At 44.1% G+C, this 26,292-nt stretch overlaps 1 protein-coding gene across 7 annotated transcripts in view; it reads right to left on the reverse strand.

Annotated features, from left to right (window-relative positions):
• The window catches only part of Rnaseh2b (ribonuclease H2 subunit B), a 69,624-nt gene extending 56,355 nt beyond the window's left edge, over positions 1–13,269 (reverse strand). For 6 of the 7 annotated variants that reach the window (XM_029559596.1, XM_029559597.1, XM_029559594.1 and 3 more), the window contains exon 1: positions 12,957–13,269. In XM_029559596.1, the coding sequence (XP_029415456.1) occupies positions 12,957–13,254 (298 nt within the window). In that variant the 5' untranslated portion in view covers positions 13,255–13,269. Of the gene's footprint in view, positions 1–12,516; positions 12,784–12,956 lie in introns of those variants that run through there. The other variant, XM_029559598.1, reaches the window with a different exon arrangement.
• Between the last annotated feature and the right edge of the window lie 13,023 nt (positions 13,270–26,292).

The following is a 26,292-nucleotide window of genomic DNA, read 5'->3' on the forward strand; positions in this document are numbered from 1 at the left end:
ATTAGAGAAAAAAAATATTAAAATTCATATGGAACCACAAAAGATCCTGGATAGCCAAAGCTACCCTAAACACAAAAAGCAATGCTGGGAGGATTACTATAGCAGATCTCAAACTATATTACAGAGCTACAGTCATAAAAACAGCATGGTAGTGAGTTGACTTTCTTATAATGCCTCTGTCTGGTTTTCAGGCTGCTGCCAGCCCCAGAGTGGATTGGGAATTATGCCTTCCTTTTCCATTTCTGGAAGTCTGTGTAGGACTGGCCTTAATGTTTTCAATGTCTAATAGAATCCTCCAGTGAAGCCATTTCAGAGTGGGCTTTTTTCTATGGGAAATAGTCTACTACTTTCATCTCTTTGTTCTTCTATTTAGTTCTTCTTGAGTTGACTTTGTAGTTTCTCTTTTCTAGGAATTTGTCATCTCATCTGACTTACCTAGTTTGCTGGCTCACAGTTGTTCAAGGCATTGCCTTACAATCCCTTTCTGGTTCTATGTCAGTAGTAATATTCCCTCTTTCATTCCTGATTTTAGGATTTGGGTCTTTCCCCCTTGGTTAGTTTGGCTGAAGTTTTGTCAATTGTTTTTCATGTTTTCAAAATATGGTCAACTTTGGCTTTGTTGATCCTGGTGTGTGTCTATGCCTTTTTTTTTTTTAATGCCAAACTTTACTTCCTCCTGTTTTGCTTGGGGTTAGTTCACTTTGCTTTTTCTGTTGCTGGTGTGTTAAGGTGGAAGAGGGGGACTCTGAGACCTATTTTTTAATTAAGTCACATACAGCTAGATATTTTACTGTCTAAACACTGTCACCAGCATTTCATAAGCCTTGATAGATTTCTTCTTCTTTTTCCTCTTCCTCTTCAATGGTCCTGGCTATTCTGTCCATTAATGAAGGTTGTGTGTGTGTGTGCGCGCATGCACACATGCCTGTTCCCATGTGTATGCATTCTTTTATAAGCTCCATTGCTATTGATACTATTAGACACTAAAGAGAGGAAATTCCTGATAAACAGACTGGGTACTGATAAGTAACAAAGAAAACTCACTTTGGGTTTCTTTTTGGACTGAGAAAAAGACCTGAGAGCCTTTTTCTCCCCTTGGCAAGGTCCCTTCTGGCTGACCAGTCCACACAGGCACACCAGTTCTGATGAGATCAAGGCCAGTCCTGGAAATATCCCAGTTTGGAGCTGAGGTCTACTGGCTTTGTCTTCTTTAAGTTGCTGAGCAAATCAGGGGAAAAAGCCAATAGCAGCATTCCTTGTGGGTTCTGTTTCATCCTGCCTTGAGCTCCTGCTCTGACTTCCCTCAATGTTGGACTATAACCTGGAAGTGTAAGCCAAATAAACCCCTTCTTCCCCAAGGTGTTTTATCACAGCGATAGAAAGTAAACTAGAACAGCTTTATTTACTACTTTCCAAGGTCAGTTAGAGGTGAAAGACTGAGACTCTCTCACATCTTTGCTGGATGTACATAGTCTTCCATATGTGTGCAACCTTCTCATTCCTTATGAATAAATCAGGGTCCCATGCAGACACCTTGTTCTATCTTCCCTCTAAGTTTTTGGCCAGGTTATTATGTGCCTGACTGGTATTGTCCTCTCAGAGACTACAATGCTAAGTAAGCCTTTGTTTTTGACAAATGCCCAGGGGAAGAAGACTTTTCCCCAAGAGTAAGCTCTGAACTTTATATCAGGTCAGATAGTAACAGTACTGTTAGGGGAGTTTTCCAAGAAGCCAGGTCAAACAGGAACCATGCTCTGGGAATGGGAGATGTTTGTTGTTAAACTTCAAACAAGATTGCTGGTTTTCACAAGTACCAAGTTTGCAAGGCTGCTAAATTTTAAGGCTCCTACAGAATGGAGGGAGATGTATGGGTTCAAGTTACATAGCCACAGACCCTGCTTTCTAATGAGATTCAGCAGCTTTGCTAGAATAAACACTCCGGATTGCTGGAAGCCTTTGGTCAAGAGTCCTGAAGACCTCACTCTGCTGGTCTCCGCCAGGCCTGCACATTGTTGATGCTTTCCTGGAGACTGTTTTGCTCTCGCTGATTCTCAAGGCTTAGTATGAGAAATGAATTGTACTGTTATAATGTTCTGATAAATGTTATTCAGCACAGAAAATCACTTGTGACAATAGGTTAAAGGCACTATCAAACTCAAGGAGTTTTGGTTTACATTTGGAAAACTCTGGATCATCCAAGGTCTGAATGTTCACCTACCATACTTGGAAACTCCCTTTAAAAAAAACAACAAAAATCGGAGCTGGAGAGATGGCTCAGTGGTTAAGAACACTGGTTGCTCTTGCAGAGGACCCGGGTTTGAATCCCAGCACCCACATGGCAGCTACAATTGTCCGTAACTCCAGTTTCAGGGATCCAACAGCCTCTTCTGACCTTCGTGGGCATTGCACGACACAGGTGCACTTACCCACATGCAGGCAATACACACATACACATAAAATAAAAATAATAAATAAAATTAAAAAACAAAACAAAAATCACATCTCTTTTCATTGTGTCCAGAATAGGTGGAAAAACATACAAATTAGTTAAGGGAAAAAAGCCTGCTTTTAGAATAGGGACCCACTTTTAGAGTAATAGGGAAGAATGAGAAGTAAGGGAGGCCTGTGCAGAGGCCCAACTGTCTCTCTAGTGGCGCCAGCACAGAACACACACAGGATCTGGACTCAGGCAGGTCCAGTGCCAACCTTAGGTCTTCTTACTGCTGAGTAGTGTGACCTTGGGCAAGACTGTTCTGTGCCTCAGCTGTTTCAACTATAAAATGGGCACAAAATTCACTTATAGGTTTTCTTTTCTAAAACTGAAATGAAATGTATGTGAAAGTGCCCAGAACATACAATAAATACACAATTTAGAATTAGTTTCACTTCCATAAACTGCAATATACAGGCGGCAAAAGAAAAATATAAGTCACACTTACTGAGAGTTAAAAGACCTAATAATTAGCCTTTCTAGATAGAATAGGTTATATTGGAACCAGCGTTTCCTGTGTAACTTGCACAACACTGAAGATAATGTACTTGGTAGAATTTTTTGCACATGGAGTATGCTCTGTAAATGCAGCACACACTCTTCAGTTTTGTAAAAGATTCAATGAGAAATGGTAAAAGTAAGTTTTGATACTACAATGTCAAAGTTCACTTTTATAATTTACTCATGTAAAACACACTCCTCCCTAAGTATGCCCCAATCAAGCCTTCATTACCCTCTCTACTTCTGACTCTAATGTAAAGGGGGACAGGATACCTGCTGACTAAAGCAGTATTTTTGCAAAAACAACAAAGTCAGGCACAGCAGAGGCTGGTATCAGCTCTGCTGGCCTGCACACACAGTTGAGGCTTAGCATGCAGCTCCTGTGCTCCCACCTGCCTCTCTCCTCCCTTACATCTGACTCCCCAGCACTTTACTCACAGTCTCTGCAAAGATCCATTGTGCATCTCACTGGTCACCTTAACGCTAGCAGTAATCTCCCACCTGTTTACCATCCTGAGCTAAATACCACCAGTACCAGCACAATGAAAAGAAAACTGCTACTTTGCTGCCTAAAAAAACCCACATACTACGGACAGAAAGACAACTGTGCCCAAAGAATGTAAAATAAAAAAATGCTACTCTGTGTTGGTCACTGCTGTCTACCAGGCACTGTGGGAGTCCTCTGAGTAGGTGACATAATGCCACCGTACAGCATTTCTAGGAAGGACATGTTCTGAGTTATACTTATTGATGAAAAACTTGCCAAAAGTGACACTCAAACGTGCGTCAGGATGCAAGCTCACGCAACATCATTGCACAGCATCACTTAAACCATGATTCTAGACATTTTTTAAAAACCTTAAATCCCCTCTTCTTAACTACAAAAAAAAAGAAAAAAGAAAAAATTGCAGTTCTGAAGCATGCTAATTACTCCATATGACCTCCTATGATGTAAATACTTCAAGCTATCTGTTCCCCTCCTGTCTGGTCATACCCAGAAGTTTCCAAAAAGGACATCTAACCAGGGGCTCCATTCCAAGCGAGCCAATAGACTGTGTCAGGTAGCCACAGAGGAGGAAGGGGAACTAGGGGAACCAGAAAGAGAGTGGGATAGGATCAAAAAATACACAGAGGACAACAGAAGCTTATTCTGTGATATAAGAAATCTAGAAACACAAACTCAAGTTTCACTGACGGCAAGAAAATCGATCTTATTAGGAATTATACTGTAAGCTGTTCACGTTCCTATGTTAAAATGCTTAAAACTCAGGGCACAGAGCAGCTGTCAATGCACACTTAAGCACTCTAATTCTGAAGTTAGTCATGATGCATTGTGCAACCTGAAATGGAACTTAGTTTCTCATCTAAGCGCCCCCCACCCCCGCATGTGCTACTGCATACTTGACATGAAGCTGTTTACCAAGCAGCTCTTTAAGCTTGCCACCATTCTTATCAGTCTCTTGGTTAAGACAAGTTTCTTCCTATTGTTTAAAGTTTAAGTCAGGTTTCTTATGATGATTCAATAGAAAAAAAGGAGAAGGTTGATGGTGTCACTTCCCTGTTCATGTAATAGCAGAGTCATTTTCTCTAGACTCAGCCACTGGAATATATTCAGAAGCCTTGGCTCCCTCCTTCCTGTCACCAGGGAGAGCTTGGAAACTTTGCTGGGACACAAATGCAATTCATGCAAGAAAAATCAATGTGATTTCCAAGTTCCTTGCAGCTTCCAAGAAAATTTCAGTAATAACTCTATGTTTTTCCCTTCCCAAGATGTGAACAGCACCATCAAAGACGTCTGGTTCATTTTCTTGTTTGAAGTTGCTTCTTCAAAGACTAATCAAGACAGCAAGAAAAGCATACACCAGGAAAATACTTCCAAGTGATGGGTTTCTCTAAGTATAACCTTCTTTGGAGATAAAAATAAAACTGGCCTTCATCAAGATCATGGACAACAAAGGCTCCAATCACTCAGGGTTATCCTCATCAACAGCCATGTTTCGAGAAATTTTCTGTCGGGGGGAGAAGCTAGTGAAAAAAAACAATTGAGGGCCACAGTTGGCTCAGAGTCACAAAGACCCACAACATACACAGTAGGAGCTTGACATATCTGAGAGGCAGGAAAATTCTGAAGACGGAGAGAGGGCAGTCTGACTGAGGTACCTGGTAACAACCAGAGCTGGCATCAAACAGCACAGGGAATCCCAGCCCTTCCTGGTTTTTCTCGCCTCTCTTGTGGCATTGCAATGCCAACCACATAGGCAGCAGGATGGCCTTTGGGCAGAACATAGGCCTAGAGAAGAGCATGAAAAAGTCAGTCTGTACCACTGAAATCCTACTACCTGCTAGATAGATGATTTGATTGGAGAGTCTCGGTTTCTTAACACATAAGATAATAAAGTCTGCCCAAATCATGGTCCAAGATCACTGCGAGGGTCAAATTCAAGTGCAACATAAAGTGCTGTAAAGATATAAGGATCAGAAGAGCCAAAGACATATGAGTTTTCTAAAAAAGTATATAATTCTTGAGGAAATGAAGGTAGGTAAAATTGGCTCCTCAGAGCTGGGCATGTTGGCACACGCCTTTAATCCCAGCACTTGGGAGGCAGAGGCAGGTGATCTCTGTGAGGTCAAGGCCAGCCTGGTCTACATAGTGAGTTCCAAGCCAGCTAGGGCTACAGAGAGACCCTGTCTCAAAAAGACCAAAAGGGGCTGGAGAGATGGTTCAGTGGTTAAGAGCACAGGCTTCTCTTGCAGACCCAGGTTTGGTTCCCAACACCCACGTAGCAGCTATCAACTGCCTATAACTCCAGTTCCAGGGGATCTGACACTCTCTTCTGACCTCCTCAAGCACTGCATGACAATGCAATGGGTGTACTTACATACATGCAAGCCATACACTCATACACAAAAAATAATAAAAATAAATATTTTTAAAAGACCCCCCCCCAAAAAAACCTCTTCAGACCCATATATTTTGTATGTGTTGATTCGACCAACCTCAGATCAAAAAATACTCAACTAGAAAAACCTGCACCTGTACTGAATGAACATACAGATTTATTTCCTTGTCAATGTTCTCTAAACATTGCTCTTGCAGAGGACCTGGGTTCAGTTCCCAGCACCCGCATGGCGGCTATGAACCATCCTTAACTCCAGTTCCAGGGGACTCCGAAGCCCTCTTTGTTTCCTACTGGGAGAGAAAGTTGGTTTAGGAAGGGGATGTGAACACTCAGAGAGGCAGAAATGCAGGGCTTCCTGTTGCTCCAACACACTAGTTCCACGTATCCCAGTGGGCTCCATACATAGTTGCCCTGTCTCATCAGACTGCTGACCCCACCAAGGAAAACTGAAGCCACTCAGGAGTCCTAGAGAAGTTCCAGCTTCACAACACAACCCCAGTCTTTGCAGTCAGTGGAAATCAGCACTTCCATGCTACAGTAGGCTCGGACCATTCAAACTAGCATCCTGTTCATACCAAGAGCACCAAGTGGGGCTGAACTCAAAACTTCGCCATGGTCTGATGGCTTTCAAAACATCCCAGCTTGCCAACATGTCCATCACAGTCCTGTAAACTGATCTTCACCTCCCTTGTAGCAGTTTGTTTTTCAATCTATTCATTTTTAAAGATAATCTACCCCAAATATGCACTGTCTTCCATGTGAAGCAACACTTCTTGTTTGTTACAACATAAACTCCGGCCTCTTCATCACTCAAAGCATATGTTGTAAATGTCTTTGCCAGCTTTGTTCATATCACCGACTTCAGAAAAACAGACAGAAAACTACCCGAGCCAGACCCCAGCTCTTTGGTAAATCAACTTGTGTCTTTCTCTAAGTCTATGGAGAAATGAACAATATCATAGGGGGCTCTTGTACAATGCTAAGAGAAATGGTACAGAATGAAATAAAGACAGAAACAAAATAAGAAAGCATTTAAGAACGCTGGAATTTATTCTGTGATACATACAACACCAAGGATTGGAAAGAAATGTCTCCAAGATAATTTCTGGGTGACAGGATAATGGGCAAAGTATTTTCTTCTTTATTTTTCTTTGCATTACTAAAATATCTATACTGTGGGGCTGGAGAGATGGCTCAGCGGATAAGAGCACTGACTGCTCTTGCAGAGGACCCGGGTTCGAGTCCCAGCACCCACATGGCGGCTACGAACCGTCCTTAACTCCAGTTCCAGGGGAATTTGAAGCCCTCTTCTGACCTCCGCAGCCTTGAATGACACAGGTGCACTCACATACACACAGGCAATACACTCATACACATAAAATTAAAAACAATAATAATAATAAATAAAATATTTAAAATATCTATACTGGGCATGTACTGTTATTTTTATTTTCAGTTACTTTTTAAAACACCAAGAGAAAAATGTGTAAATGAACGTAAGTCAAAAACTGAGATTAAAGAGCAAAAAAACAGATTGGAGGTTAAAAACAATAAAGTAGCCACGTATGGAACACTAGGTAAACTGAGACCAGAGGATGGCCAGGAGTTCCAGGTCAGTCTGGGCTACAATGTGAGGCCTTGTCTCAAGGACTCTCCTACCAAAAAAAAAAAAAAAATTCAAATACATATACAAAATAAAAACAATGAAGAAAACTGGGGAATCCTGCAGTCTTAACCAAAACTAGGCCCCAATGGCAAGCAGCCTGCTGCGGCAGGAAGCACCTCACCAGTTACCAGTTTCACAGTTTCACGGCAGATAATGAATCAGACATGCAGATATGACTTCATGGCACACACCTTTAATACCAGCACTTGCAAAGCAGAGGCTGGTGGATCTCTGTGAATTCAAGGCCAGCCTGGTCTACATAGTGAGTTTCAGGACAGCTGGGGCTACAGGGAGACACTGTCTCAAAAAACAAAAACAAAAACAAAACAAAACAAAAAACACAAGAGAAGCTTTGAAGTAAGAAGTAGAATTTAGACAAAAATGCAAGAGAAAGATAAAGGGAAAAGACACTGAGGAAGAAATGGAAGAGGAGATATTGTTTCAGCAAATATTATCAGAGGTCTGGCTAAGAGTCTGGGGTGTAAGAGAGCTTAGGTGCTAACACCAAACCACCAACAAAGTCTAGGAGACTGGTTCTTTTCTCCCCACTGTACTAAGTCATTTGTCCAAGGACACAGAATTAACAAACTGGATAAACTTAGCTTTTAGGAGTCTTTCATTATAGCCAAGCTTTGGGCAGTACTGATTGAGCTGTTTTCTAACATCACAGTTAAAGCTCAGAGGATGTAGGAAGCCCTTGCCATTCCTATTCCTTTTCAAATAAAACACTAAGACCATTGCTTACTTTATGATGTTTTCTACTCAGGATACATCTGTGGGAGCCCTAAGTTCATACTTTTTCCTAGTCTTCTGGAGCAATTACTAAGAGAACAAGATTGCACCAACAGCCAGATTACCAACTGGAACTGATTCCAAACCCATCACTTCAGGACGTGCTCAACAGCAGGGAAGCAGATCCACTGACCATCTGAGAAAGACCAGCGGGGCCCCATTAAGAAATGTGTAAAGGCAAAGCCAGATTCATGTGGAAAATGTGAAACATCCTCCCTCTGTGCTGGACAACTCACAGACAGCTTGCAGGAGACTGTGGAACAAGCAGGAGTGTCTTACAAGAATCTGAGCTAAATTACTCAGAGGCTATCTCAAGTCTAGCAGCACTGGCAAGTTCTCTACCACCTGTAGGGAAGGCAGCTCTCAGCCCACAAAGCTTATTTCTAAACACAAATGTACATGTATACATGGACACGTATGCAAACAGTTTCTACAAAGGGCAAAAACCTTGCCCATTCTTAACTCAGAGGAAAAAGGCTCTATTTTTATTTTTTATGGTCACTGACAGGTCAGTGAGGTCTACAGTAGTTTCTCCCTGACCTTATACTTTATACTTTTACTTTCTTTCCTGTTCCTCACACCAGCATCAAAAATCCTTTTCTTTAGATTTCTAAAAAACTACAAGGTTATAAACAGAAATAACATTAATACAAAGTTCCTCCATTGTTAACAGGAAACAGTTTTCTTTTTTAAATCTAAAATGTGAATTTATACAATGCTTTCAATTCTTGTTTTGTTTTATATTTAAGACATCATGTGTGGTCATGTTGATACCCCAGCTAGAAAGCTGATACACATGAAATGGCTAAGGTGCCAGGCCTGGCATTCCTGTCTCCCCAAAAGTGACTCGCCCTTTTCTGTCCAAAGAAACTGCCCAGAACTTGTGCTACCTTGGGGGAAATGAATAACAAATGTGAATTTTCCCTTTAGTAGCTATTTTAATATACCTCTTAATAGGTACTTGAAATAAAAAGGAATAGCTTCAATGTAAAATGTGTCCATAATTTAAGATTTGATTCAATTTGAAGCCAGTTTGATAGAGAACAGCTTCACTCAGGGGCCTGACTGAGGACATTTTTAGTCAAGCTAATTGAACCCACATGAGTTTTCTCTTTTTAAATGATCCTAATATTTCTATTCCTCCCTTTCTTCCTCATAGAAAACTAGGGTTTTCCAATGTTTGAACATCTCCAGGAGGTGAATGCCCTTAATGGTTCAGCCCTAATGGAATATGTACAGTCTTCTACCTACCCCATACTCAGTTGATTTGTTCCTGCCTGACCCTCACACCTGACTATCCCAGCTTAGAACTGACAAGTGTACAAAAACTGAGGAAACAAATAATGAAAATATGACTACATTTGCTTTTTCTGGCAACAAAGAGGGATGGAGGTTTCTAATATGTTCCAAAAAGTAAAGATGTTAATAGCCTTAGAGTAACTAAAACAACAAATAGTGTATTCCCAGGCTGTGTCAGGGAAGCAGCTGAGCTCATGCCAAATCTAAAGAAGTATTTCCCTTGCTGCAATGGGAGCACGTCCATACCCACCTGCCCAGAGTATGCCCTTCAGGTTCCAGCTTGTTTATCTAGGATGTTCAGCTCTTCAAAACTGTGAGCTACAGGATAAGTGACCTGAAACCAACCTTTAAATATATCCTTCATGATATAACAGTGCTGTTCTAAGCAACTTGATACACAGTATAAATTATGGGGAAAAGTATCATCACAAGGTGGGTGGCTGTGCACGGTGACACAGATAAACCCCTCCATCATTCTTTGATCTGCCAGAGAATGTGCTCACTTTTCAGTACAGTGAGTTCTTCAGCTCCCAGAGGAGGCTTTCTAGAACAATACAGGCCACCTCCAACAAATGCTCTTGACAATTTTTGTATTATCTTTACTTTCTTTATGAAGGGCCCAACTTCATTGTAGCTATGGTGGACAGAGTCACAGGTATACTCAACAGTCTCTAGTTCTTGAATTCACAGTTAAAAATAGGGTAACTTTATGCTTGCTGCAAAAAAACAACTACTATGAAGACAGAGTTCATACTGTATTCACGCAGGAATTTCTTTTATTTTTATTTATTTATTTAATTTATTTTGTCTTTTTGAGACAGGGTCTCCCTGTAGCTCCAGCTGTTCTGGAACTCACTATGTAGACCAGGCTGGCCTTGAACTCACAAAGATCCGCCTGCCTCTGCCTCCCAAGTGCTGGGATTAAAGGTGTGTGCCACCACACCCAGCTCTTTTATTTATTTTTATTTTACACATAGGAGTGTCTGCATGTATGCAACTGCATCATGTACATGCAATGTCCACAGAGACCAGAAGAGGGCATTGGATCCCCTGGAATTGGAGTTACCAATAGCTATTAGCCACCATGTGGGTGCTAGGAACCAAACCCAAGCCCTCTGGAACAGCAGCCAGCACTCTTAACCACTGAGCCATCTCTCCATCTCTTACATTTATATAAACTCCAGCCCATCACAGAGAGCAAAACCTCAGGTTTGGGTGCCCACATTCCAATCTAGCTCCCAAGGGTTGTTCCTCACTGCAGTGGTTCCAGGAGGTGTCCCTGGACCAACCAGCCCAGCAGCATCACCTGGAAACTTGTTAGAAGAGCACATTCTTTGGCTTCAGCCCAGGACCACTGAATCAAAACCTTTGCAGGTGGAGTCTCACTCCTATGTGACTGATGTGGAAGTTTGAAAACCACTGTCACACTATCCAACTATCCAACCTTGTTTGAATCCTTAGAACCTGCAGGTGGCACTAAAGGCCAGTTAGAAGATTAGAAGGCAGGAAGCTCAAGTTCAACTGTTAACAGAACATCACCTCCCCACACCAACCACATAGAACTATCAGCCAGTCAGCTGACTCCATGATAGGACAGCTCAGCTGAACAGAAACTAGGCTGAAATGCTTCTCACCACCCTGCAACAGACATCATCAACCTAAAATTTTGAGGGATGCATTCAATACTTAAATTCTTTTCAGAATTTCTGTGTTTAATATCATTACAACACACTTTAAGAATGAAGACGTCAGTACTGATTAAACAGTCAACTAAATGAAAAAAAATTATCACCAGCTATTGTGTATTTCTGAGTAGTTGCAATGCACTGGATTTCAATAGGATGATTAGAGCTCCTACTCTAAAAATCTAATTTATGTGACAGAAGTGAGAAGGGACACCCCCCTCCCCCACCCCAATGAAAAGGTTATGTAGCTAGCCCTCTGACAAACTACCAAAATCATGGATTTTGCATTAGCTGCTTTACCATTTGAATACCTTAAGGAGGGTGTGGAGCAATGGGAACTCTCAGGCTCTGGAGCTGTTATAAATTGGCAAAACTACTTTGGAAAACTATTTTGCAGTAGCTCCAAAGCTAAAGACAAAAACCTCTGAGACCACCATTCCACTTCCAGTACAGACGCCCTAAAGAAAGATCAGTGTCCATCAACAGCCTCAAAAGAATATTCAAAAGTCTAACTCCCAAGAGTTGCAAACTAGAAACGATGTCATCCTCAGCAGAGTAGTGTTGACAGTCATACAATGAACTAAAAGCAGCAAAGACCACCCAGCCAACCAGAAAAACCAATGGTACACACAACCTGGATGGACTGACAGGCATACTGCTGGACTGCTGGGTGAACGACAGATACAAGGGCACACAAGTCCAAATGGGCTAAACGAATTTGGTGACAGAAGGCAGGAGAGATACCTGGGGAAATCTCTGGAGGAGGAATGAACTACTATTGAAAGTCATACACCTTGCATATTACATTGCATGAGTTGCATACTTAAAATCCATACTTTACCTTATGAATAAACTCTTTACAAAGGAGGTAAGTTATGTATGCAAAACAATGCATGTGTCAGACTATTGTGCAAATATTATTTCAGTACCCACTATAAAAACTACATTACTGGGCAGGTATTCTGTTGCAGTACATTTACTGTAAAAATACACTGCATTTTCTTAGCCGAAACTCAAAATTAAAGTGATTTGGAGGGTTTTCTCTTCCCCAAAATTATACCAGCAAGTGTATCATCTATAAAATGGCTGAATGTTTCTGGCTTGCACACCCTAGTCCAAGAAACTGTTCTCTGCCACTTCACAGGTCCCTCCACATGTGGCACTGACTGTCAACTGTCCCACCGTCATATGCCCTGGTTCTGGGTTTCCGGTCGTCTTTATCCTGAGCCACCCTTGGCCTAAACGACCCCAGCTGCCTCCGGATAGTCCGGCCATCTGGGGTCTGTCCAGGGCAGGAGAACTGTTAAGTCTCTGACTTCGATCCAGTAGGATCCCAGGGACTGGTCCAGATGCCGCGGTGGGGACACTCAGGAACCCCAAAGAGCAGAACTTCGGAGTCACAGCTCAACCGGGGCCCCTACGGCGCGCACTCCGCAGGCGCCGAGGCTCAGTGCTTCCGCTTCCATCCTCAGGGATCCCAGCCGGCCTCCCGGCACTTCCGGGTCTGGAAAGCCCAGGAGGTGACACGTGACCAGGACGCGCTGCTGCGTGTGGGGAGAGGACCCGCCCCGCCTGGTCGGGTGGGAGCCGCGCGCCGCCCTCCCACTGACCCCCGCGTCTACCTGGAAGCAAGAACACGTGCTGCCGGGCCGCCTCGCGCTCCCCGCCGGCGGCCATGTCGCGTGCTGCCGGAAGTGGACACGGGGTCCCCAGTGCGGCGCCCTCCCGCGAGCGTTCGTTTCCGGCATCAGCCGCTTCCGCTTTTGAATTTAGCGCCGGGCCCAGGCGGGTAATAGCGACAGGAAGGGGCCGCTGCTCCGGGGCGGGCCGTGGGAGGAGCGCGGGCGGCCCGGGAGGTGGGGGTAGCTGTGCTGCGGGTCTGGGAGTCCAGAGGACATGGGAACCGAGGCGCGGGCCCATTCTTTGAAAAAAAAAATTTTTTTTGCGGGGTGGGGGGGGTCTTTTTAAATCAGGATTTCCCTGTAGCCCCAGCTGGCCTGGAACTCACCCTTCAGCACCACTTGCCTTTGGCCTTGAAATTCCCATAGGTGTATGTATGTCTTAGGTTGTGGTTCATAATGCCTGTACGCAGTCTTCAAATCGGGCAAAAGATATGTATAACTTGGAATTCAGAATATGAATTTGTTATTTGGGATATGTTTTTATAATATTGACAAGACTGGGTTTGGTTTGGTTTTGACACAGGTTCTGGCCCAAGGCTGGCCTGAAACTCACTATGTAGCTCAGAGTGGTTTGGGTCTCTTTTGTTTTATTTGATTTTTTGAGACACTGTCTCCCTGTAGCCGCAATCGCCTGGACCTGGCTTTGTAGACCAGGCTGAACTTGATCTCATAGAGAGCCACCTGTCTTTGCCTCCAGAGTTCTAGGATTCACGGGGTGGTTCACCACACCAGACCTCAAGCTGGCTTTGAACTCTGGATCAGGAACCTCCCAAATTCTGGGATTACAGATGTGTGCATGCATGGTTTAAAAGTTAAGATGATTAATTTGAGTATTTCATACTTCTAAAAATAATGTTTCAATAGAAAAGATTTATGTTATACTTTATAGAAAAGTATGGGACTGGGGGCTGGAGAGATGGCTCAGAGGTTAAAAACACTGGTTGTTCTTGGAAAAGACCCGGGTTTGAATCCCAGCACCCATATGGCAGCTAACAGCTGTCTGTAGCTCCAGTCCCAGGGGATCTGACAGCCTCTTCTGACGTCCTCGGGCATTGCACAACATAGGTGCACTTACCTAACTGCAGGCAATACACGCATACACATAAAATAAAAATAATAAGATTAAAAAAAGTTTAAAAAAGAAAAGCATATCTGAGCGTGATGGCTCACCCCTTTAATCCCAGCAGAGGCAGGCGGATCTCTTGAGTTCAAGGCCAGCCTGGTCTACATAGTGAGTTCCAGGACAGTGGGGGCTACAGGGAGGCCCTGTCTCAAAGACCAGAAAAAAAAGTATGGGACTGGAGAGATGGCTCTGCAGTTAAGAGTACCCACTATGCTTGTAGAGGACCTTTGTTTGGTTCCCAGCACCCACAAGGTGGTCAACAACTATCCCTAACTCCAGTTACAGGGGATCCCATGCCATCTTTTGGCCTCTAGGGGCATTGCACAAATGTGCACTTACACAGATGCAGACAAAATATAAAACTAAAGAACATTAAAGATAAAAAAAGAAAAATGTGTCTTCCTTTTAACTCAGCTCCCAGTCTCCAGGGGCAGTTACTGGTAACCATCCTGTCTGTTTTACCATAATTTCCTCAGGTAAGCTCAATTTAATATGTCTCTTTCACACAAATTGCCAAATAACATACATACCTCTCACACACTTTGCTTTTCTTGTTTAATCTTGAAGGTAGTTGGGTTCTGAAGCTCTAGAGCCAACTCAGCTTTGTGAATAGATTTACTTCAGTCTTGTTTCCCTTGGGTAAGACAAAATACAGGTGAGAGAGAAGGCAACGCTTGGATGGAAAACCTGCCTTTCTGGCTGAGGGAGGGTACCTCAATGCCAGCTCCCAGGTTGGCAGCAGATTGACCCTCCTCCTCCAGTACTGTAAAGCAAGAATGGGTATGGTGTTTACCTCATCTCCAGGTACATGGTAGTTACTAACCACTACAAGAAAGCTGTTACCCACAGTTCCCTTGCCCTGTTTTGCATAGTATAATAGATATACAGAAAACATGTATTTGTATACAGTTCTCACAGATAAAGACAGTTTTGTGTGCTTAGCACATTTAATGTCATAAACAGCTTTCCATTGTATCCAGAACAATCATTAATGTAATAGAGAAATGTGGTTTCATACTGCTAATCTACCAGGGTTATTTACCCATCCCCTAGTGTGCAGTATTAATTTTTAACTGTTACTATAATGTTACCATGTATGAACTGTGCAGTTCATCCACTGAGCTATTGCCCCAGGTCAAAGATTATTCTTAAAATGCTTATAGTTTCTCTATTTTTGGCATAGAGATGAAGCACATTTTTTAAAAATGTCTTTGTCAAAACTTCCAGCCCAAAACAAATGAGCCTGGCTTATTTTATATCAAGATCATATCAGAAGTGAAGAATTTGTAACAAATGAAAACATCCATTGTTTTGGAGTTGGGAAGATTTTAAAAGGATATATTACTGAAATTGTGAAAGGATTGTTCTGTACTTAAAACTGCAATATTTGTCTCAAAACTTTGGCAATGATCAACTAAATTGATTAAAAATGACTAAACAGGGCTGGGGAAATGGCTCCATCAGTAAAGTGTGCTTGCTGTGCAAGTATGAGGTCTAAATTCAGATCTCCAGTACCCATATAAATGGTGGGTGTGGTGCAGGATACCTGTAATCCCAGTTCTTGAGGTGGATCCTTGGGACTCACTGGTGATCTAATCTTGCCAAATTGGTGAGCTCCAGGTACAGTGAGACATCCTGTCTCAAAAACTAGGTAGGCTATTGCTGAAGACACTACATACATGAACTGCAGAAATATCAAAGAAAAATCAAGTTGATGCTGACTTGAAAGCTTCATCTCTACTGGTTAGCTTTCATAGTTCTGGAATTGGAAGAGAAAATTAATCATCACCCTTACCCAGTTGGGAATCCAAGAGCTTCAACAACAATTGGCTTGGCAAGATATGTCTACTGGTCCAATAGTGGCACAAATATTATGGGACTAACCAACCACTTTCTAATTGAATTTAATTAGATTAATTTAATAAGGTGGAGCCCAAACCTGACAATGACATCAGGCCTAGGAACCTGTGGCTAGACAGGACACAGGCCATAGGGGAGAGCATAATACTATTATTATGTTAAATAGAAATAGTATTAATGCAATTCCTAGTTAGTTGTTTGGGGGGGCCTGAGGCCAGGGGCGAGGCAGGATGGCACCTAGAGGAAACAGCTGGGGTGTCATCGGACTTGTCTGGCACCTAGAGGAAATGGCTGGGGCATGATTGGACTTGTGCCTAGAGGAAACGGCTGGGGTGTGATCGGACTTGTCTGGCACCTAGAGGAAACGGCCAGAACATGGCCAGACTTGTTTTGATGAATTGCTGATTGACTCCTGTCATTTCCGTGCATCCTGGCAGCGTGTAATCACCCTGTGAACACAATGCTGTGCTATGGAGAGGAGACTGCATGCTCAAGTTCACCTTTAAAATGATTGGACACTTGGTTGGGGAGGGGATTTTCCTTTGTGGTTTTTGCCTTTATAAGCTCTGTAAACACTTGCAATAAAGTAGTTCCTGCTTGACTGGCTCCCTGTCACATCTGATTGTCTACCCAGGAGGCTGCGTGTAATGGGTGGACAGCTCATCTCCCTTTCCCCGGCTCCTGTGTCAGGGCAGGATCCCCAACATCTGGCGCCCAACGTGGCACCCGAAGACCACTCGGACCCACTACAGGAGCTGATCACCGGGGTTAATTGGGTGAGTACCAAGGGAAGTGAGACCCCCAAGAGATGGGTAACACAATAAGTAAAAGGGAGGACCCGGTACTCACAGCACTGAGACATATGCTGAGATCCAAGGGGTTAGAACAGTCCGATTCCTCGTCAAAGAGGATCTGGGAAGCTGCCCTGCTTCTCACTCCCTGGCTGCCCATTGGCAATTTATGCCAGTGGGCTACCTGGGACCAGCTTGAACAACTGGCTCGCAAGGCAGAGATCAATAGAGGGGAGGAAGCACCCTTGGGGTTTTACCCCACAATCTCAGCCCTTAAGTCATGCTTTCAACCCGATCTGACCCCCGGGCATACCGACTTTGCTGGGTGGATAAGGTCACAGGGGAAGATCAGTGGGTCATGTTTGATTAGGAGAGAGCCCAAAGATTGAAAGTGAAGCGCATACTGTGGAGAGATCTGGAAAGCTGGAGTGACGAGAATGGGGAAGATAAAGGGGGTACCCCGGGTGGTCGGGATGAGTGTGAAGGAAAGGACCCTTGGCCCCCCCCCCGTGATCTGGTCTCACGGCTCTGCCTGGGGAGCCCGGCGGGCACCTGCACGACCCCCCACCGCCCCTCGCCGGCTTTGTGCTGCAGCTGTAGTGGGTGAGAACGGGGAAGATAAAGGGGGGACCCTGGGTGGTCAGGATGAGCATGAGGGAAAGGATCTTTGGCAGGGGCCGATCTAGTCCATTGGAGCTCTCCGCTCCTGTGGGACTGGTCCAGGCTTTTCCGTGGACTTCAAACCCTGGCCCCAGTGCCCGGCCGCCTGGTGCCCTTGGGAGGCTGGAGATCTTGGGGGATTGAGGAAGGCGGTGGCCGAGGGTGGACCCGGGTCCCCCTGGGTCGATACCCCTCTCTAGGGCTTGGCATGTCGGCCCTGTGTGGCTGGAGACTGGATGGATCAGGCTGGGGAGGTCCTCCCCAGCCCCTTGTTCGTTGAATGACAGTGCTGTACCGAGAGGGGTGTCAGGTCCAGGCGGAGGATGGCCGTGCCTCAGGCCCCTCTGTCCCTATCACTCTCAGCATGGCAGGGACCACGGAAGCCTTTGCCGTGGGCAGCGCTTCTGCCACCGTGTGTGGAGTGGGTTGGGGCCCTTGGCCTCAAGGCCTGGCGTGGGTTGAATGTGGACCCTGCGGAGCCACCTATGTCAGGGATCCGTCGAAGCTCAGGGGAGCCATTGCATGGGTTTGTGGATAGGATTGAGGAGAGTCTAGGGAGAGCATTTCCCCCTGGGCCGCTCAGAGAGCAGTTCATGGAAGTGGGATGGTATGAGCGCCAACTGTGGGGTCACCTGCTCGGGGTTGAGGGACCATTCCATGAGCGGCTGGATCGTGGCCTCAGGGGACATGGGGACCAGAGCAGGGGCGACCGAGGCTGTGGCCGTGGTCCTTGGGGCACAGATGGAGGCTCTGTCTGCAGCCTTTGGAGAGGCCCTCACGGGCCTTGGGCTATGGGATGGGTGCCCCAGGGCTGAGGACCAGAGATGCTTTGGGTGCGGCCAGTTCAGGCACCTAGGGAGAGACTGCCAGCAAGGAAAAGCCCCTCTCAAGGTGGAGGAGGGTGGGCCCAGGGCCCGGCCCATGCTGCAGCAAGGGGTTTCATTGGAAAACGGACAGCCAGTCCAGGTATGATGTGGAGGGCAAACCTTTAAACTAGGTTTGGGGCAACCCCCAGTCCCGTCATCAAAACGGGGAGGGCGCACAGGCCCTGGAGGGCCCATCGCCCACTGGACAGTTCCCATCATCCCGGGGCTCAGCCCTAAGATAGACATCTTGATACATGGGCAGAGGTTCTGGAACATTATTGACACCGGGGCAAATAAGACCATCCTTAAAAAAAAAAAAAAAAGCCCCCGGAAGTTGGCCCCTCAAGCCTGGCCCACAGGTGATGGGTGTCGGTGGCACCATACCATCATGGGAGCTTAAGAACTGGCTTTGCTGGTAAGACCCAGATGGTACTAAGGGAGAGATCAGAACTTTGGTGGCTGAGGGGCTTGCCTACAACCTCTTTGAGAGAGATCTCCTGGGAGGGGGGCACGGATGTTTTTGTGACATGGACAATAGGGAGTTTATCGAGGGGCTCCTCGATGATGAGGAGATGAACAGGGTTAGACAACCCCTTGACCGCCTCTCAAACTATAGGGGGAGGATTCTGAGTCTCCCCGGATCCACCCCCAATTCTAGGGGCCACTGTTCCTCAAGTTCCTGCAATCAGATGGTCCCCAGGGAGCCCAGTTTGGGTGGAACAGTGGCCCTTGCCCGAGACAAAGCTCCAGGCTTTGAGGCATATTATGCAGGAACAACTTATGCTGGGGCATATCTGCCCCTCCATGAGCCCTTGAAAAATGTCATCTGGCCAATGGAGAATGCTACAGGACCTCCGTAAGGTCAATGCTAGAATGACCCTGGAGGGAGTCCCCTTGAGGGGACTGCCCTGGATACCCGCTATTCCCTCAGATCTATTTCTCATAGACATCAAAGACTGCTTTTTTTCCATCCCCCTACATCCCCAAGATTGTGAAAAAATCGCCTTCTCTGTGCCTTCCATCAACTTTAGCATGCCTGATGAGAGGTACGAATGGACAGTCTTGCCCCAAGGCATGGCCAACAGCCCAGCATTCTGTCAGAGCTATGTGAGGGCTCTCTTGAGTCCAATGGAATCTTTGCCACATGCTACTGTATATGCCTACATGGATGATATAATTTTGGGGGCACCAAGTCCCCACCAATTACAAGAACTATATAGGGCCACTCAAAAATGCCTCCAGGTGGGAGGGCATCAAGTGTCCTCAGACAATATACAGACTGTTGCCCCGCCTTTAAGATTCTGGGGACTACACGGTTTGTGGAGGGGGTGAGTCCCTTAAAGCCACAACTGGCTATTAAACCTAATATGACCCTGACAGAACTTCAAAAACTGTTGGGGATTAATTGGCTACGGTCCTGGATGCCTGTCTCTACTGAGACACTGGAGCCCCTGTTCCAATTGTTAGTAGGCAAACAGCCATCAGAGCTCATCCATCTAAACCCGCAATACCTAGACATTTTACAGTGGGTACAGAAGGCCCTGGATCAAGCCGAACTGGCCCGCTATGTGCCTGGAAAGGACCTCGAACTATGGGTGTTCCCTGGTGAGGCCCTAATGACATCTGTCCTCACACAAGGGTGGAGGCCCCTCCAATGGGTGCATACCTCCCTAGGGGGCACTCCATGGGTGTACACACCCACAGACAAGTTGGCTGACCTAATTGAGAAAGGGGTGGGATATAGCCCTGAGACATTATGGCATTGACCCCCACAAATTATCCCTTATCGGCTAAAGGACTTTGAATGGCTTTGCAGAAACAACAGCCAAATGGCCATAGCCTTGGAGGGCTTTCTGGGAAAGTTGGACTGTCATTATGGCCCTCATAAATGGGTAACCTCCTTTCACACCCTCCACTGGGGGGCCCCCAGGCTTTTTGTTAAAAACCCTCTGATGGAGGCATATAATGTGTTTATTGATGGAGGAAAATTCAGAGCCGCTGTAGTAATTTACCTGGCTGTAGGAACAGAACCAAAAACATACGTTCACACTTGCGAGGCTCTGCTCAATTTAAAAAACTCATGGCATTGCCCTAGCCTTGTCCAAAGTAGATAACCCCATAAACTTGTTCTCTGACAGCCTATATGTAGTCAACCTTCTCCAGGGATTATTAAATTCTCATATTCGGCTAAATGATAACCCTATTATCCCCCCTAATGATCCAGGTTCGAACATTGTTAACGAAAAGAAGGGCCCCCATTTTCTTACAGCACCTTAGGGGACACCAAGGACTGCCTGGGTTCCTCTCCCATGGCAATGCAGAGCAGACAAAATGGCTTCTATCTATATCCTATCAGCAGGCCTGGAAAAAGCTCAACAACTGCATAATCATACCCATGTAAATTGGTGGGGACTCCATAAGAGGTTCCCTCAAGTCCCCATCAAAGACATGGCTCTGCTAGCTTGTGACCCTTGCTTTAGGTCACTTTGTCTCACCCCTTATAGAGTTCAAAATATTACTAAATTGTGCCTACAACTCACGGACTATATTCACAGCCACTGGAACCAACAATTTAATTATTCCATATTGCTGACCAATTAGATTATCGCTCTAAATTATACCTGGGCCCCGGTCCTATCAATGGACTCCTCCTTTTTTTAGTAAGGTATGGGAGCATGTTTCTAATGCTTGTGCTAGCTTTTGTTTTCCTTAGGTGTCTCTGCTTGGTTATCAGAAGACAAAGATGAACAAAGAAAGTCCTGGTCCAACTTGCCCTGGCCACCCAGTCCCCCTTGGGCCTCTCCTCAAGACAGATCCAGGCATGGATGCTTGAGCTAGCCTGAGGGCCCAGGTTGCTTTGCCCCTTATGGGATAGACCCCCGTATATTAACCGCAAAACCACATGGCTGGTCCCAATGATGGGTAAGACCGTCCCAGCCTGATGAACCCAAGACAGGGGCCATGAGGGCAGTGGTTACCCAAGGACGGGCTACTTCAGCGCCTGAGAAGAGGCAACCTAAGACAGGGAGGCCATAGCAGTGGAGGGGGATGGGGACAGTGTGCCCCATCCCCAGGGGCTATCCTTAAGGAACCTCACATTTAAAGCAAAGTAGGGGGACAGATGCAGGGGCTGAGGCCAGGGGCGAGGCAGGATGGTGCCTAGAGGAAATGGCCAGGGTGTGATCGGACTTGTCTGGCACCTAGAGGAAATGGCTGGGGCGTGATTGGACTTGTCTGGTGCCTGGAGGAAACAGCTGGGGCATGATCAGATTTGTCTGGCGTCTAGAGGAAACAGCCGGAACACAGCCAGACTTGTTTTGATGAATCACTGATTGACTCCTGTCATTTCTGTGCATCCTGGCAGCGCATGCTGTGCTATGGAGAGGAGACTGAATGCTCAAGTTCACCTTTAAAATGATTGGACACTGGTTGGGGAGGGGATTTTCCTTTGTGATTTTTGCCTTTATAAGCTCTGTAAACACTTGCAATAAAGGAGTTCCTGCTTGACTGGCTCCCTGTCATGTCTGACTGTCTCCCAGGGAGGCTGCGGGTAACGGGCAGATGGTCAGACAGCGCACTTCCCTTTCCCCGGCTCCTGTGTTGGGGCAGGATCCCCGACAGTTATTGTTATATCCATAGATTAATGCATTTCTTCACTCTCACCAGACTCTCCCTTGCACAGCAGATAGCAGTTAACACAGAAACCCATAACTGGCCAACGTGCAGAGAATAAGAGTGTTTATCCCCGATTTTGACACCTAAATCAAACTTCTTCCCAAGGCTCAGGGAACATTGTGGAAGAGGGGGCAGAAAGATCACAAGAGCCAGAGGTGTGGATGACCCAAGGGAAACAGAATTTTCCAGACAGTTGGGCAGTTACTCATGAACTCACAGCAATGGTGAAAGCATGTACAAGTCCCATATAAGGTCAAGCCAGACAGAATCCTTGCATAGAAGTGGGGAAGTAGGTAAGAAAACCCAACCCTGACTGAGGAAGTATTGACAACTGATGGCTACTGGGAGGGTGAGTCTCTTTTAAGGGTGTGACTCTTGGTAAATTGGCCAGGCTCCAGTAGATGGACCCCACAGAAGGGCACTTGGGGACACAAATTCAATTCTATAGGCCTTTACATTATATATATATATATATATATACATATATACACACACACACACACACACACACTTGTGTGAATAAAAGAGTACATGAAATTGGGATGAGAGTAGTAAGGTGCAATACAGATAGAGGAGGGGTGCTAAATATAATCAAAATACATTGTATGAAAGATATCATATTCTGCAGCATATCACTCCCATAATGCATATTATAAAATATTCTGACATTTGAATACAAATGTCATAAAAATAGAGTGTGCAGGAAATACACTCATACACATAAAATAAAAATAATAAAAAACCCCCACAAAACTGGAGTGGAAAGTGAGGAAGACATCTGACATTGATGAGCCTCCACATGTACACGCACATAGGTATACATGTACTGGCACATATATATGCACCCATACACATACACTGTAGGCATACTCACACACACACCAAAAAGTGAGACTATAAGGAAACAGACTGCTTATCTTTTACCTTGTGGATGGGAACTCTGTGGACATGTTTCTATTTTTCTTTTTTTAATGTTACAAGATTTTAAAAATTATGAACAAGGGCTATGATGTGACTCTTCTGGCTTCAGAGTTAAACATGAAGCTAACAGTAGCCATGTGGTTGAATGTTTGTTTCTCAACCTAGTAAGTACAGAGTGGTAAAAAGGATATGTTTTTGCCAGTCTGAAATTAGAAATTAGACAGAAATTAGGGAATAAAAGAAAATTATTTTCCTTTCAGGTTTTCATGTAATTCTAACAGCATGCAAAAATTTAAAAAGCACAAGTTAAGGAAATGTTAAAAGAGGTAAAATCTATAGTCATTCCTTATTGAGTTTTTGTGAGTTTCTTGTACAGTTGATAATTTATATTGTGTGGCTCTATCAAAGTTGCCCCGTTTTATTGCTTTTGGTATGTGTGTTCTATGATCCAATATACAAATGGCATTCCTGTAGTAACCATGTAGAACACAAAAGTGATGTCTACCGTTTCCTCCAGAAATTATTTATCTTCTAACAATCTTACTCAAATCCGGTCTCTACTTCATGTGTGCTCCTGACAGCACTGTCCAGCCCTGACATCTGTCTTTGGTGAGGGAAGGACACAAAGCCATGCCACATCACGACGTGCAAACAGCAGCTTCGCTTTCAAACCATATTAGGAAATTTCAGCTAGGGAATAAATGAGATTCCCCAAGCACAAAACTCTCCTGCCTTAGAGCAGAGCCAGCTCCATATCTTACTTTATTCTCCAAACTGGGTGGCTCCAGAAAAAAAAGATCAGGGCCCAGTATGTGGCTCCTCTTACTTTCCTCCCTTAGTTTTGTAAACCAACCAAGGCTAAAATCTGTCTTCTGACCTCTGTGACTATTTCTTTTTACATAGTGGGTAAATAAGTTCAGCAGGGGCACATGTGCTGATCTTGCCCAGATGAGCTAGAGTAAATCTAATTGCAACCAGAGGCTCATTTTCAAACTCCAACACATTCTTCCAGGATGGATTGCAGGGGGCCAGCTGTAGTTTCTAAAGTGGAGCTAAAGGAGGAATGGGCCTATAGAAGAAGAAAAACAATATGGACTACCTGCTGTAATAAAAGAATTATCTAAGAAGTCTCAATTGGGGACAGGGTCTAAAACCTGACTCAGCACACACACACACACACACACACACACACACACACACACTCACAGATCTCACAAACCAGTACCTACATATCTTGGGTTCAGTGTACTCTTTATATCTTTGACATTATTCTAATCCTCCAAGTTTCTATCCTTTATTCCACACTAATAAAATTAACTAATTTGATTTCACAACTTAAAAATGAATTGGGATTTAGAGTTTCCCAAGCACTGCTGTAGGCAGTGGGATAATTTTTGCTTTACACCCTAACATATGGATAACATAACATCATTGTCAACTCAAAGCACATTTTGACTAAAATCCACATTAGGACTAATGACTTTAAAGAGGGAACCCCCATTAGGCTGGTAATCAAAGTCCAATGTATATACAAGATACTCTATTTTTCTGACAGCTGTCATTGTATAAAGATATTGTGTGGGTTGGGCGGCCACTAGGAAATGTAAAACACATGAAATTTGGGTACATCATTTCTGACAGGTAGCCAATATTTATGGTAGTTGGCTAGAGATTTCACTCTAAATAAACACATTTAATGTTTCTATAAAAGCATAGACATGTCCCAAATTGGTAAATTTGATAATAGATCTTTCTCCATTATGCCCAGGCCAATCTTTATATTTGTTTTAAAAAACAGTGCAAATTTTTGTACCATGTTTCCAAATGCTTTGAGATATTTTACAAATGTTTCAGAGAAACATGGTTTAATAATAAGTCTTTATTATTAAAGTCTTTTCTATTATTATGTCTTTTCTGAATTGTCTCATTGCCCTTTCAAAATTCAACATTCACTTTCCAATAGATTTTAGTTTTAAGTATCTTTTCTTTTTCCATTGAAAAATGTTCTTAGATTTCCCATTGGGCAGATTCAAGTATCAGAATACCATTCTACTCATGTTCCATGAAACAGTGCCCAGTGTTCTCAGGGTTACCCAGGAACTCCTGCATGACTGAAAGGCCATATGTAAGTTCTGTCTCTTGAGGTAGCACTAGCTACATGTGGCTTTGGGGCACTTAAAATGCACATGGTATGATTGAGACACTAAGTTGTTGATTTCAGCTTATTTTCAATTAGTTCACATTTTAAAAAAATATATTTTTTAATTTATTTTGTTTTGTATGTATGAGTATATTACCTGCATATATGTGAGTGCATCTGTGTCGTGCAATGCCACAGAGGTCAGAAGAGGGCATCAGACTCCCCTGGAACTGGAGTTAAGGATGGTTTGTAGCTGCCATGTTGGTGCTGGGAATTGTACCCAGGTCCTCTGCAAGAACAGTCAGTGCTCTAAACTGCTGAGCTATCTCTCCAGCCCCCAATTAGTTCACATTTAAATATCCATGTGGAGCTGGTAGCTGCCCTATTGGATAGCACAGATGTAAGTAAATTCCAGAAAGAGACATGTGATCTGATATTTAGGCAAAGAATATGAACACTTAAAAATGATGTGTATTATAATATACAGGCCATATATATATATATATATATTATAACATAGACATGCATGGGATACCTGTATATGACATATTTTGTGTGTATATATACATATACACATGCATATATGTATGTAATTTTCAAACTGGCCAGAAAGAATATATATCTACTTTCCAAGTAGTGGTCATTATTCTTCAGGAGTATAACAGGCTATGTTACAAAGGCAGTATCATCCGTATCTATGAGAACTTAACATTTGAAAAAATGTCACAGTTTCTTGGTACTTGCTGTATATTTGAAGATTTAAAGGGCTTTCCTTTTTCGAATCAGTACTGTAGATGGCCATTTATTTTAAAATCAAGACCAGTTATAAAATACAGTGCCATATCCTTAGCTTGTATAAAAGACAGGCTGGCAAATACATTTTTAACAACCGTTTTATGGTGTAGACATGGTTTTCAGCAGAGAACGCCCTAGTTCTATTTTCACCAAGAGAAGAGATAAAGGGACAGACTTGAGCTGCAGCCAGAGACATTTAGTAGACTTTGGAATTGACTGAGTATGTGAGAGTATCAGAGGTACCAGTCTGCCTGGGGATTTTGAGAGCAAGAAGTGTGAGGAAGCAGTGTGCGTTCTGTTCATCTGGAAGTAGAAGGAATTATTTATTTATGTCTGGTTATCCTTTGATATTTGGGATCTTGTGCACTCTATAGGTATGAAGTGTTTCGCTGTTCTACTCAGAATCTACAGCAAAACAGAAAGGACAGTGTGGACCAGAACAGGA

This window comes from Nannospalax galili, unplaced genomic scaffold (assembly GCF_000622305.1).
Source record: "Nannospalax galili isolate Female #2095 unplaced genomic scaffold, S.galili_v1.0 scaffold488, whole genome shotgun sequence".
In the NCBI taxonomy this organism is placed as follows: domain Eukaryota; kingdom Metazoa; phylum Chordata; class Mammalia; order Rodentia; family Spalacidae; genus Nannospalax; species Nannospalax galili.